At 40.2% G+C, this 13,403-nt stretch overlaps 2 protein-coding genes across 2 annotated transcripts; both read right to left on the bottom strand.

Moving 5' to 3' along the window:
• Positions 1–295: 295 nt before the first annotated feature.
• On the bottom strand, positions 296–4,432 carry tmem236 (transmembrane protein 236). Its single transcript, XM_003975468.3, has 4 exons — positions 3,689–4,432; positions 3,109–3,181; positions 2,409–2,532; positions 296–2,141 (listed from the first exon to the last, which is right to left on the bottom strand). Exons 1-4 carry the CDS (start codon positions 3,940–3,942, stop codon positions 1,513–1,515), a joined length of 1,080 nt encoding a protein of 359 aa, XP_003975517.1. The 5' UTR covers positions 3,943–4,432; the 3' UTR covers positions 296–1,512.
• Positions 4,433–4,671: 239 nt separating this feature from the next.
• stam (signal transducing adaptor molecule (SH3 domain and ITAM motif) 1) lies at positions 4,672–12,309 on the bottom strand. The gene is made up of 14 exons (XM_003975469.3): positions 12,025–12,309; positions 10,859–10,943; positions 10,631–10,706; positions 10,388–10,483; positions 9,725–9,871; positions 9,220–9,310; positions 8,901–9,096; positions 8,642–8,736; positions 8,184–8,272; positions 7,919–8,006; positions 7,765–7,819; positions 7,533–7,686; positions 7,138–7,256; positions 4,672–6,961 (listed from the first exon to the last, which is right to left on the bottom strand). The coding sequence occupies exons 1-14, from the start codon at positions 12,062–12,064 to the stop codon at positions 6,730–6,732; spliced, it is 1,563 nt and encodes a 520-aa protein (XP_003975518.1). The 5' UTR covers positions 12,065–12,309; the 3' UTR covers positions 4,672–6,729.
• Positions 12,310–13,403: the final 1,094 nt, after the last annotated feature.

The raw sequence follows: 13,403 nt of genomic DNA, 5'->3' as shown, positions 1-13,403 counted from the left end.
CAACAGTGAATCAGAGGAATATTTTCAGTTGAGGGATTAAATAGATTATACTTTGGATCTTTTCTAGCAGGAAACTGATCTGAAAAAAGTACATTTCAGTAAATTTCACCTAAAATTAGGAAGAAAAAAATTAAATTCCAGCTTTCTCTGAAGCAAACAACTAGTAGCATTTAGAACCCTTCAGATTTGACAGGTCTGGGGCTGCATACTATGATAGTGACCAGTAGAAACACACTTGCAACCTTTATTTCTTTTTAACAAGATTCCCTTTTTTTGTGTTACGATCCATTGGAAATGGCACGACAGAAGAGGAACTGCAAGAATCAGAGGGAAGATGAGGTCCAGGATATACTGAGCATATTTCCCAAGGAAGAAATCCTGCAAGACTTTGAGTCACTGTCATAGAATTACAGGGCGGAGAGGTGGAGATAAATCTAGGAAAGACTTTAATTAAAGGTTGAAGAGTGTAGTTAAAGGACCACAAGAGTCATCCAACCGCTTTACCCCTCCTTTTGTGAAGCTTTTCTTTCTTTTTTTTTTTTTTTAAAGAGATTTCATGTGCTACAAACATGTCAAAAGGGAACCAAAGTATTTACTGCTGCAGGTCAAAACATCGTGAACAGATTTCTGCATCCTTAGAATACATACCGGTACATTGAAAAGAAAAACACCAGATGCAATAAATATGCTTGAGAAAAACGAGTACCGGTAAGTGGAATAAACTGTCACAGGAAAATCATTCGTCTTTTCCTCAGCTGATTATTGTGTTGCGTTAATTATGGAGTCTGTTGAAGGTCTCATCAATAATTGCTTTAAATAATCACTTTAAAGCTGCTCATGTGTTATCATTTCCCAGTGTATTGTAACAATTTCCAGTCAGCTGATAAATGCTGCACAGTGTTTTAAGATATTGCTGCTCATTCATCAGAGTGATGGCTGAGGCCTTCTGATTACGCCCCATGAGTGTTTATGTGAGCATCAACGTCCCGGTTAAAACAAATTACCTCACAGAAAATTAAATCACACACACCCACCCACACACAAACACATGCAAAGACCACAACTAAAAAGCATAAAGAAAGAGACCTGAAGAGCGCGTGATATAAAAATTCTGCTGTTTTTTGGCTTTCTTTTTAAAACAAAAAAAAAATTCCAAAATTAAATCTAAAACAATTACACGATCTCTCAGCTGTTTTTGTGGCAATTATCTTTGATAATTTTCTTTGTATTTTGTGTCTTTGCTCATTATTTGACCCAAGAAGATTGATTGAAATGTATCAAATATAAGTATTTTAATAAAATAGTTTCAGGGATCTTTCTAGACAGCTGTTACGATAAAAACATGGAAAATGTAGTAAATAAAGATAATCAATGTCAATAAATACATAATAATGACAACTGCTGACTTTCTGTACAGAATATATGTCAGTCGAATCAAATCTAGTTGAATAATCTGCCTCACTGAAGAACATAATCAGTAATTAAAGATCTGTCAAAAAATTTTAGTCCTCCTCAGAACAAGCTGTGTCTTTTGAAAATCCTGAGTTTTGCCAGGAAAGTAAAGTAGATAAAAGTGATGCTGATGAGCACATTCTTCAGGGGATAGAAGACTGACGTCAAATAACCAAAGACGGCGATGAGAGCGACCCGGAGGACAAAGAATGGGACGTCCTGCAGAGCAAAGCCTGCGAAGGACAACAAAGGGTTGTTGGGAGTGATGGCTGCCCGCAGAGTGGACAAGAAGGCCAAGATGTAGACCGGGAACACCCAGGCTGAGTAGAAGACCGACGGTTCCCCTGCGACCCTCACCATCTCCACCGTATCCAACCAGAACACGAAGCCTTCCATGAATACCTCTGCCCTGGCATCCTTCCTCCAGAGGAAACCCAAACGCCCAGAATGGGCCCGCGGGCGCAGGTGCTGAGATGGGGAGTAGAGGTAGGTGGTGCCGGTTGCTCGCATTCTGGAAGCGGACGACCCAGCTGAGTCCCGGTACATGCTTGAGGCGCTGCCGTTCTTGACCTCAGAGGTCACATCAGTCTGGCTTGTATCGGCCTGCAGCTGGTCGGTCACAGTGGTCACGTGGTGCAGATGTGTGAGGACCGGGCCTGTCATGTGGATGTATGGATCCAGGCTGTCTGCTGCACACAACACAAACACATATGTACAATTAAGATGAAGTGATGTCATCATAAAGGAAATGACTCAGCAGGTAACTTTGGCCTTCTGGAACAAGAGAAGTCCAATACTGCAGACACTTTATCCTGACATTAAATCCTATTGGAGTTAATCAATAACTGCTAAAATTAGAACCGGCACACCAAGACAACCTGCCATCTGTACCTATAGTTATCACAACCACTGCAAATCGAGGGGACACTTTTATTAAAAATGGCTTCAGGACTCACAGTGTCCAATCAGCCTGCAGGGGCGAAGCCTCTCTATGACGTCCACACAGACGAGGGCAAACAGCACCAGCGACACGGGCAGCTCACTGAAATGGTCGAGCCTCCGTCCGGCGTCCACCTGCACCTGTGGCAAAACCAGTAAAATTCAAATAAGATGACAGACTCTGCAACTCCAAAGGCGGATATTAGGATCCATCATTGCTGTTGGCGACAGACAAGTTAAGATTAATGCCCCGCTTCCGTAGTGATAAAGTTAAGGACGAACATCCTGTCAGAATGTGTTAAAGTCGGGGTTAATGTCCAAACTGCTGTATTCAGTGAAGGTTACTGAACACTCAGAACGGCACTTTGGTCTTGTGACTGGACATATGTCTTCCTTCTTTTTCTTACTCGTGTCACCTTCCCAAAGTTCCCTCACTTCTGGGTGAGCAAACATTCAGGCTCTTCTCTTAAGCCAAACCTTGAGAGTGGATATTTGTCTTTCTTTGTGGTGCAATGAGCCGTGTCTGCCATGCCTCGGTGAGTAATTACAGCACTGTGAACTTATTTTTTCATACATTGAAGGGGAGAACGTAAAATGAGCCGGTGCCTCAAATGGACAGTTAACAACAGAAATGCCTGTTCAAGGACCCCCTGCGGAGCATGACGGAGCAAATCAGCTACAGGTGCTTTTGGAGCCAGTCACTGTTGATGACATTACCTTGGAGCTGACTATCAAAATAGCAAAGCAGGGAAACGTGCACAGGATGACGTGGGCCAGCACTGTAGGTCTCCTGCAAAACAAGACAGGATGTCTAAGTTTACGTGAATGAAGACTATTCTGATTAGACCACCATTTCACTTTAACCTCAGTGATTCCTCTATTCATAACAAACATGAATGTCCCACCGTTGCGTGGTGATCTTTAAAGGTTCAATTTGAGTTTTACTGACATCTGGCGGTCATAATATAAACTGCACGAATTAAGTACTAATTTAAAGGGGGGGAGGTGTCAATGTTTACAGAAACATCTTAAATATGAATATAAAAATGAACAGATAATAGAATGTCAACATTGTAATACACAGTAAAACCATGTTTATGTGTACTACATATGATATTTGAGAAAAACATCACTGACCGTTAGGTCAGAAGACATTCCTATTATGGCAGAAATAGATTGAGATTCAGATCATTATGTATTAAAGATTCGTTATTATTATCTTCAAGCTTTGTTTGTGTTTTTTTTTTCTCAGAACATATTTTTCCCATCATTATCACATTTTGAAAGCCGTACTCACCACTGTGTGATCTCGGAGATGTACCCCCTCCTCTTCAGGCTCAGGTATTTGACAGGGACCCACACCAGCAGAGTCACAGAGGTCACGTAGGCGATGGAGGCGGCCACCACCAACCAGTAGGCCGTGTGATCCCCACCTCTCACCTCACGGATGAGCCTCCCGAACCTCTCCATGATGACAAAGATGGGCACAGTGAGGGCAACAAACTGCAACAGCTCATATAGGACCAGTTTGACTGTCTTCCCAGAGGCCATGCTCTCTAAACACCTGCGACTGACCTGAGCTCAAAATCTTTGATGATCGTAGAAGAAAAAAAAACACAGCTCATCACATTCTTGGACTCTGAACACTGCTTACACTGCACTGGAGCCTCTATTCTTTTTCCCTTTTTATTGCTGAAGTAATGAGCTGGTCATGCTCATTTCTTTATTGCCTCACAGAGAATGACTCTTATTCCATCAGTCTTTATTACAACAAAGTTGCAGAGACCTAAGCCACTGAGTTGAGACATAAGGCAAATAAAACTTCTGTAAAAGAGAATTATGTACATACATGATATACGAACTCTGCCGTCTAGTGGCGAGAACGAGAAGCGCCACTTAACTACTGTTGAATATATTGTGTTACACCATAAACTCGTTTTTTAAAATCATAGGTGTAATTATGTGTAAGACACTTGATTTCCACTGTAATAAAATCAACTGGATTTTGGGTCTCAATTAAATAGCTGTTGGAATTGATTCCTTTGTCATTAGCCAATCTTTGTGATTATTTTGTAAATGATGTGAAAACATTTACATTTTCTTCAGCAAAAGGTCCTTGAAAGACCTGCAAAAAAGGCAACTTTAAACTGTAACTACAATGCCCAAAAACAAGCCTGTATTTCATTTCAACCTGTACATTTGGCCTATATTTATTGTGAATCCCAATCCATAAGTATAATTAAAAGAATACGTACAAACAGCACAATATTGGACAGAAACTTTACAATGATGATGTTTATTACATTAAAAAAAAACAAAAAAACATCAGGCAGCATCTCAATCCTGTGCAATAAAGTCACATCCGGCTGGAGCCGTGCAACGAGATGTTCCAACTGGATGAAAATCAACTGGCTTTTTTCAGTCCCAGAATACTCACTAATTTGCTCCACTTTGATTAACACCATTTGTCTTTCATAAAGGAGGCAGTTCTGACAAAACAGGACTTGTTTTGGTTTTTGAATTTAATAGGATGAAAAAAACGAGCCAAACATGAACCCAAAAACCAGCACAAAATGGCGATGAGGGGAACAGATGTAAGATCAAATCTGCACAGATGGAAAAATCTGTTTCGTTAATCCTTTGTTACTTTTACCAACTTGTTCTGTAGCTCATTCTCACTGATTCTAAACCGATGGAAAAGGTGAGCTTTAACACGCAACTGATCAGAAAAGCCTCAACGAGTTGCTGCAACTGGCTTACTGACACTTGTCAAAGAGGTGAATGGAGAGCTGGTAGTCTAGAGGGACTTTGAGGATTTTAGTGTTCGGACAGGCCTGAAATGCAGCGGGAGGTTGGTTGTGTTTTTCACATTATCTCTACAGAACAACAAGAACGTGCCAAACACGGAGAGAAACGTCCACGTTCTCGTTTAGCCATTTATATATACTACTAAGGTGGGCAGAGTAGCCCACACTCCTTCATTGAATACATACATCCTGCACTGCTGCGCTTTCAAATAGAATAGCAATCATCAAAACATTAATTAAAAAAATGTACTACCAAAAATGTGTTTTGCACCACTGGAAGAAAAATAAAAAACAGTTTGAAGACACTGTGGGCATCATAAGCCTGGTCTGAAGCCTGTTAGCACAGATGCTGAGCAGTGACAGACCTTTTAAAAAGAAAATGCTCTGAAGGAAGGAGTCAGGAACAGTATATTGTGTTTGTGGTTTGATAGGTTTTTTTGTCATCTTTGGCTTTTACGCCTTTAATTTGTGGGGAGGAGTCAGGGGCGGTGCTGACTGACAGCTCTCCCATGAGGTCATCACGCAGCTCCATTGCTAGATTAGTAGTTTATTTACACGTGCAGCTTTAACTTAAAAAGTGTCTTAACAAGGGTGCTGTAGCTTCTCAAAACGGCTCTTTTCTAGATCCCATTTTTGAGTTTTCGAGGATGCTGCTTGAGTTCACCTCTATGTTAGCATGTTGTCACTTACATTGGACTGAGAGTATGTTGAACAACTGTTATAACAATAGTTATTAGTTTGTGCACACATGCCGGTACTGTGCCTGAGTATGATGTGTGCACGTTAGTTAGTGTGGAGGGTCTGTGACGGTTTTACACTCAATCAAATGTCAACATGTATATACAGTAGATGCCGATTCCTCGAGACTATTGTTTTAGCTTTGCTTACATACTATAAAATTGTAACTTGTCAATCTTATTGGGAGTTTTCTGGAAAATGTGGATTTTACTCTAAAACATAAATATCTTCTATTAAATTCTATTATTAACTGATTATGCCATAAGATGATACTAACACTGTAGTTTAATAGTAAATAAATTCATATTTACTTTGAAGTCTGCTTGTTCAGCTAAATATTGACAAGGAACTTCCTCTAAAATGAGGTTTGTTTTTTGAACAGAAGTACAGAATCAGAAAATAAAAGGAAACAACTATTATATTAATTGTTCATTCAGTTGTCCCATCATGAAAAGGAATCACTGCTAGGAGATTTAAATTTCAGAGATCAGTCTTTAAAATGAAGGGAAAAAACTGATGAAGTGCAACTGAAATGTTCCTCAGAGTCTTCACATCTGAGTGATGTGTTGATACAGAATAATAACTTATTAAATACAGTCCCTAAAAGTTTTGTTCGGAGTTTGAGTGTAGTGGTTTGATCATTTCTACCTCTGATGTCAATAATTATTTAGAATTATTTAGACACTGCTGTATCAGAAATTTTCTTCCATGTAATAATAAATCTAATCATTAAAATAAGAAATGATCTATAAGCTCTATCTGAACAGGTCTAGTGAAGGTTTTGTAGGGGGCCCTATAGTAAGGCTTTCTCCGAGTAGGGGGCCTGTGGGGCATCTGAAGAAGGTGCTGTGCTCGTGCCACAGGGGGCACTGTAGTTGGCCATCTGAGTCATGCCTGATGGAGTTGTACCGGAGACGGCACCAGAAGCACCGCTGGGGTTCTGGTAGGACTGAACATCAGCTGGAGCCATGTTTCCTGGAGCGCCAGCGTAGACTGGCGGCTGGCCTATGTACATATGAACATCGCTGTAGAGAAGAGCAAAGAGATGTTACAATACCAGCATAAGAGGGAATCTTTGTTCTTATCTCTGAAAGGCAAAAAGGGCAAAAATAAAAATATAAAAAACCCAGAGACTTGTGTCAAAGTTGCACTCCCGCTTCTCTGGTGTGACTGTAAAGGGGAGCTAGTGAGTCAATCTCACCCTGGGGCTGGCTGACCAGGAATAGGAGGTGCAGCGGGAAGCTGTTCCATGGGGACATAACCCTGCACGGCGGTGCCACTCATGGCGTACGACCCTGATGTGGGCTGACCTGGGTACACCTGCGGACAGAGTAGCTGATGAAGATTACTGATAAAAATAGGAAAATGTGAAACAGACTAAATCCTGACAGTATTTTTTTTTTTTTTTTTTTTAAATCTTTCTCTAAATCTATAGGTACCAAAAATGTCCTGAACATATTAAATTAATGCTGCTCTAAAGGACAATCTACCAATATTCTACCAAACACTGAACAGGAACCAGGACAAAGTTCAATGTGGACCTACACTTTTGATATGTAATTGTATAAAATGTCTTGTATGAGCATTGGTCTGTACCGGTTGTGTTGCGCTGCCAGGTTGCTGCATGTAATATTGCTGGCTCTGCAGCTTGGCGTACATGGCATAGACCGGGTCTTCGTTCATCAGCTTGGCATACAGAGACAGAGCCTCCATCACCTTCACGTTCAGCTCCGACAGCTCCGAGTGCTTCCTGCACACGTCCATCACCAGCAACGCATTAAATACCTGAGGTCTGACAGCTTCCTCGCGTTCACGCAACAGGACGTACCTGTCGATGTCCTCCAACTTCTGGTCAATGAGGGGGCCCATCTGATTGCAGGAACCTGGTGGGATCAAAAACACAACATGATGGGGTCACGGAGGAAAATAGAGGACACCATGACTTGGTGTCAGCTGATCAGAGGATGAATGCATTTCTTTACCTTCTAACTGGAGTAACTCAACACTGTCGGACTGGTTGTCTGTGGGATCTGCACTTTGGATCATCTGAAGCAGCTGGTCCATTTTGTCCTGAAAGGGTGTGTGTACATAAATTGATTAGGGATCGGTATTGGGCTGATACCGACCGTATTTCAAATGATCTCTCTGTCTATCTAGATCTGTCTGTCTAGATTTTTTTTTTTAAATATATATATATATTTATATACACACAAATGTGTTTTCTGAAAAATTAGAAAAGGACAATACCTCATCGATAAACACAGGTTCTTGTTCAGGCTCTATGGTCTCCACCTTGACATCCTCACTGAACTGTACAGTCTTTTTCTCTGGTTTTACTGTAAATTCCAAAGAAAGAGCAGATAAAGCAGCAACAGATTTAAATCCATAACACTAACAAACCCAGTTAAATTATGAACATCACATTATTCATGATTAAACTCACTGGGAGTGCTGATGACTATCTCACAGGTCACTGGGAAGAGGTAGTAATACACCCTTAACGGGTCACCAGCCCATCCCACACTTAAGTGTTGTTGAAGTTTACTCCACCATTTGTTTCTACTAAACCAACCCTGTTCTCTTTTTTTTTTCCCCCCTCAAACCTCTTGTTCAATATTCTACAATATACATTAGCAAATGTTGCTAAGGTGTATAAGTTGGTAATGAATTTGTGTGTGTCTGTGTGTATATGTGAGCATACTCACTCATCTCAGGCTCTGCAGTGAGATCTGCTGTGACAAAGTTGGAGGGAAACAGTCCAACACCTTGATACGTTTCGCCTTTCCACCAGTTTGGGTCACTGAAATGGAAAGAAAATTTTCAGAAAAGAGCAGATGAATAGAAACACACATCATCTCTCTCCTCCTCCATCAGTGTTTCTATCCAGCACCGTCTAAAGTATAAATATTTACTAGTATAAATATTTACATCTACCCATGATCGAAGGGTGAAATTTAAAGTCACCTGTCGTCCAAGATGGTGATGATCTCTCCTGACTTGAAAGTGAGCTCGTTATCCTCAGCGGCTTCAAAGTCATAGATGGCGCGGACTTTCCTGCCATCGGACTTGTGCGAGGAAAGCAGGCTGGAGGTGCTGGGGTAGAGGCTGGACAGGGAGGTCTGTGGCTGCTGACGCTGCTCCTTCAGCGAGAGCTCGATAGCTATGCCCGTAGACACGAGAAAAGTAAAAACACAAGATAATAATTATGATAGCCAACAGCTGTAGACTCATGATTTGATTTTGGTGATGAAAACAACAAACCACATGGACAAAAACGCTTTACCTTTGGCCAAATCTTCCTCCTCTTTTTTGTTGGTTGAGGTAGAAGGATCCTTTGCCACTAAAGCCGGGCTTGCTTTGGCCTGCTCTGCAGCCTTGATGAAATAAATGTTATCGCTTACTGATGTGAAGAAACAGCAATGAGGAAATGTCAAGGTCTGATTTTTTAACTAAAAACAACGTTAATTTCAAATGGATTTCTAAGATTTTTTGAGCTATCTGATGCTAACAACACTGGCGTTTATACAATCAGACCCCGTTTTTGGCCAATTCTGGCCATGTTTCGCATGTTATTGCGTCCCAACGAGTGACCTAGCGTGGAAACTGCATTGTGTTTTAAAATTTTGTACATTCCTATGTAAACAGCACTTGTTTGTTTGAAAAATGTTTCCATCTGAAAGAGGCACTTATAAAAAAAATAAAAAGATTTCTGCATAAACGAGGCTTCAGGCAGTCCAATACTGATGTTAGTACAGTGCAGTGATGTAACAGGTCACATGCAAACCCACCTGCGATCCCACAGCAGGGAAAGTTACACCCTGTTCACGCAAATTCTTGATCATGGCCGAGATCAGACTGAGCTGGGGGTCATTGCGAAAATCCTCCGCCCACTCCACCATCAGGGCTTTCAGCTTCTCACACACTTTGGGGTGACCCTGGAGATAATCGTTGAAAAAAAGACATACATATACACACACATATATATATATATATATATACACATATATGCATATATACATACATATATATACACACATATATGCATATATACATACATATATATATATATATATATATATATACATATATATATACATATATATATACATACACACACATATATATACATATATATATATACATACACATACATATATATACATATATATATATACATATACATATATATACATATATATATACACATATATACATATATACATATATATATACATATATATATACATATACATATATATATACACACACACATATATATATATATACACACACACACACACATATATATATATATATATATACATATATATATATATATACATATATATATACCGTATATACATATATATATACATATATATATATATATATCAGTAAAAGCAGATTGTAGCAGGACACAAGCCTTGTGGGAACAAAATGGCATCATTTACCTTGTTTAAGACGTTACTGACTTCGCTGGCAAACTCCCTGGAACACACCTCCAAATGGAATATCTTCCCACAGTTTGAGACACAAGCCCCCAAGAGCTGTGAACATGTTGGTATAAATGCTTCATTAGACACAACACAGCTGTGCATGTGGGAAGAACTTATATTTTATGGGTTATTTCAGGGCACAACATAAGATTATACAAGACCTCCATCAAGACTCATATTAGTTTGGGTTCTGCTTACCGTCAGGGCCTGCATGGCCACATGGGGATCCTTGTGGTTTACTCGTCTCATGATCGAGCGAAGACATTCTTTAGGGCTGGAGCAAAATTGTATTAATTAAAAAGAGCTAAAAGAACGGAGCTAACCGAACAGTTTGCTATGTTGGTCTTGAAACTCAGGATTATTTACAGACACAATAAATATTTTAGTGCCTGTTTTTTTTGGTTGTTTTAAATATGGTGAACCTACCCAGAGCGTGACTGCCCAATCTTATCACATATGTCCAGGATGAGGCCCCAGTCCTCGGCTGTGTTCATCTCACTGGTCGCTTTCTCTGCAGGACCCAGAAGAGTGAGAGAGTGCACGTCAACAGAGAAATAGCATGAATGCTGGAAGATACTCACAGTTTGGTTACATGCTGTTTACAGCACATTTCATTCTTTGCCCCTCTTATCTATTTGTCAGATCAACCACAGAAAGACAAATATCGGCAATTCCTGCAAAAAGCACTGCCCATAGGAAAGATTGTACTCTTCATAACTGGTTGCTTTGGACATTTACCTGAGATATTGATTTATTTACCCCTTATATTGACCTTTCTACATTCTACCATCATCGATTTAATGAGTACAAACCATTACCTCTGCCCATTGATTTATTTGACTGAGAATATGTTATAATTTCTTTAATCGGCAGCAACTGAAAGTATATAAACAACAATAAAGAGGAATACAACATATTCTTCATTAAATATTAACACATTACATTTGCACATGAACATCATACATAATTAATTCGCTTTAACATCTTGCCTTTACTAATCGTGTGTCCTAGTTACGTAGTATTGCCTTATGAGGTATTTGTGCACTTTGACCAGGGACTGTACGATAACAGGAAAAAAAACGGGAAAGAAAGAACATAAAGTGGTTTAGGTTTTGGATGCTATCCTGTCATATTTCACTCCTAGCAACGTCAACATTTTGACATATTCGATGGATGAAAGAAGGCAACGATAAGGTTTAGCTCGCTACTTTGAATTAGAGAATTTGGGCGATAATTGACCTGAACAAATGACCTACATGTACATAAAACCCCACCCGTAACTATGTTTTTGTGTTATTATCTATCGCCGCTTCTTTACAAGTCAGCATGTTGATGTAAATATCACAATAGCTGCAGCTAGCTTTAATAAAATACCCCCAAGCTAGTTAGCCAATGTGTTCTAAATACACCAAATGCTTTTAAATCAAATAAAAAATGTAGATTTTGTTTGTGTAAAGGGTCCCCAGATAATGTTACCACGGTGCTGCACACAAGGATCGAGAATAGAGACATTTGGAAAACACAAACAAAGCTGAATGACTGAAGCTAGTTTAGCTAGCTTGCTAAAGTAGCCTCCAGTCGCGATAACTCACCAACATCTTGGTCAAATGGGTTTGTCGCGAAGAGAGGCATTGCTAGGGTGTAGGCAGCTACGAATCTCACCTTCCCCTGTGATTCTATTTCCCCCCTGTCTCTTATTTTTTCAAATAAAAGTGCATCGTGATGACATGTCCGCGAATGCCAAAGCCGAATCTACACAGTCATTCCTCCGCGAGACGGCAACAAACGAGGCATTCTGGGTAATAGGCGCAGATGTCCCCGCTGCGGTGGACGGACGGACGGACGGAATTCTGACAAACACGGACAGGCTCTCTGCTTGTGCGACTGTACTGTCTGAAATCTGCGGGGAAATAAGCAACTTTTTTTTTTTTTTAAAACAATTAAAAAAAGCATGTCATTGTCAGGTGACAGTGACCATGTGATATTGTGTCATCGCATTGACCCCTACAGTAGATCAACAGACTGTACTGGTGAAAGGAGACTGGTGAAAATGGATGTGGTAACTGTCAATATAACAGGCATTTAAAACTGTACAGGAAGAACAATATGGTACTTAGGATCTGACATCTTGTCACATTCAAACTGTCCTTCGTCAATTATTAAGTACAATACTAGACTTGTAATTTTAAAAGTAATGAAACTACTGCCTTTAGTAAGTCAAGCTGCCTGTTATTTAAATGAACTCACCATTTGTCATCCAACAGATTGCTGCGCTCTCAAGACACAGGTTTACTTGAAGTTCCTAGTGTTTCAAAATGTTGGGGAACCAGGTTTCAGTCTGGATCTGGGAGGCAGACGCGGTGTCATTATCTAAAACACAACTTAAAACATTCCTTTTTGATAAGGCCTATAATTATGGTGAACACAGAAATGCATTGTTCTGTTGCTATAGGCCCAGATTGCTGGGTGATTCTATAATACACCTGCACCTCTCTGGCCTACCCTCCCCAAAATGAAAAATGTATGTCACTTAAACACACATATTACTGCCCTTGTTTTCCTTAAGTTTTGCTGATCTTGGATAGGGTCCACCAAGACCTGAAGGATGAGTGGGCCACTTCTGCACATGAAGGCATGCAAAATGCACCTGGGCCCTTGGATTTCTTTTCTGTACACTGTATATTGCTGAGTTTAATGTCAATGCACTCTGTACATGTGGCATCTATTGCATATCTGTCCATCCACGTGAGAGGGATCCCTCATCTGTGGCTCTTCTTTTTCCCCTAAAAGGGTTTAATTTTTTTCCTGACCTAGTTAGAAGTTCTAAGGGTAGAGGATGTCACAACTGTGCAGTTTGTAAAGCCCTCCGAGCCAAGCATTTGTGATTTTGGACTCTAAATAAAATAAACCTCCTGCTCCTGCTGATGGCCGGCTGGGTAGAGAGAGAGGAGAAGGGGAGGAGGAGGACAGG

This window comes from Takifugu rubripes, chromosome 22 (genome assembly GCF_901000725.2).
Source record: "Takifugu rubripes chromosome 22, fTakRub1.2, whole genome shotgun sequence".
Lineage (NCBI taxonomy): Eukaryota > Metazoa > Chordata > Actinopteri > Tetraodontiformes > Tetraodontidae > Takifugu > Takifugu rubripes.
This window is presented reverse-complemented; position numbering and strand designations above follow the sequence as displayed.

Coding starts and splice junctions, on each gene's coding strand:
- tmem236 (XM_003975468.3), bottom strand. CDS start 3,942: ATGGCCTCTGGGAAGACAGTCAAACTGGTCCTATATGAGCTGTTGCAG. Junction 3,182..3,688: donor ATCTCCGAGATCACACAGTG/GTGAGTACGGCT, acceptor CTTGTTTTGCAG/GAGACCTACAGTGCTGGCCC. Junction 2,142..2,408: donor CTGCAGGCTGATTGGACACT/GTGAGTCCTGAA, acceptor TGTTGTGTGCAG/CAGACAGCCTGGATCCATAC.
- stam (XM_003975469.3), bottom strand. CDS start 12,064: ATGCCTCTCTTCGCGACAAACCCATTTGACCAAGATGTTG. Junction 10,944..12,024: donor CCCATTTGACCAAGATGTTG/GTGAGTTATCGC, acceptor TGGGTCCTGCAG/AGAAAGCGACCAGTGAGATG. Junction 7,257..7,532: donor CTGGCAGCGCAACACAACCG/GTACAGACCAAT, acceptor CTCTGTCCGCAG/GTGTACCCAGGTCAGCCCAC.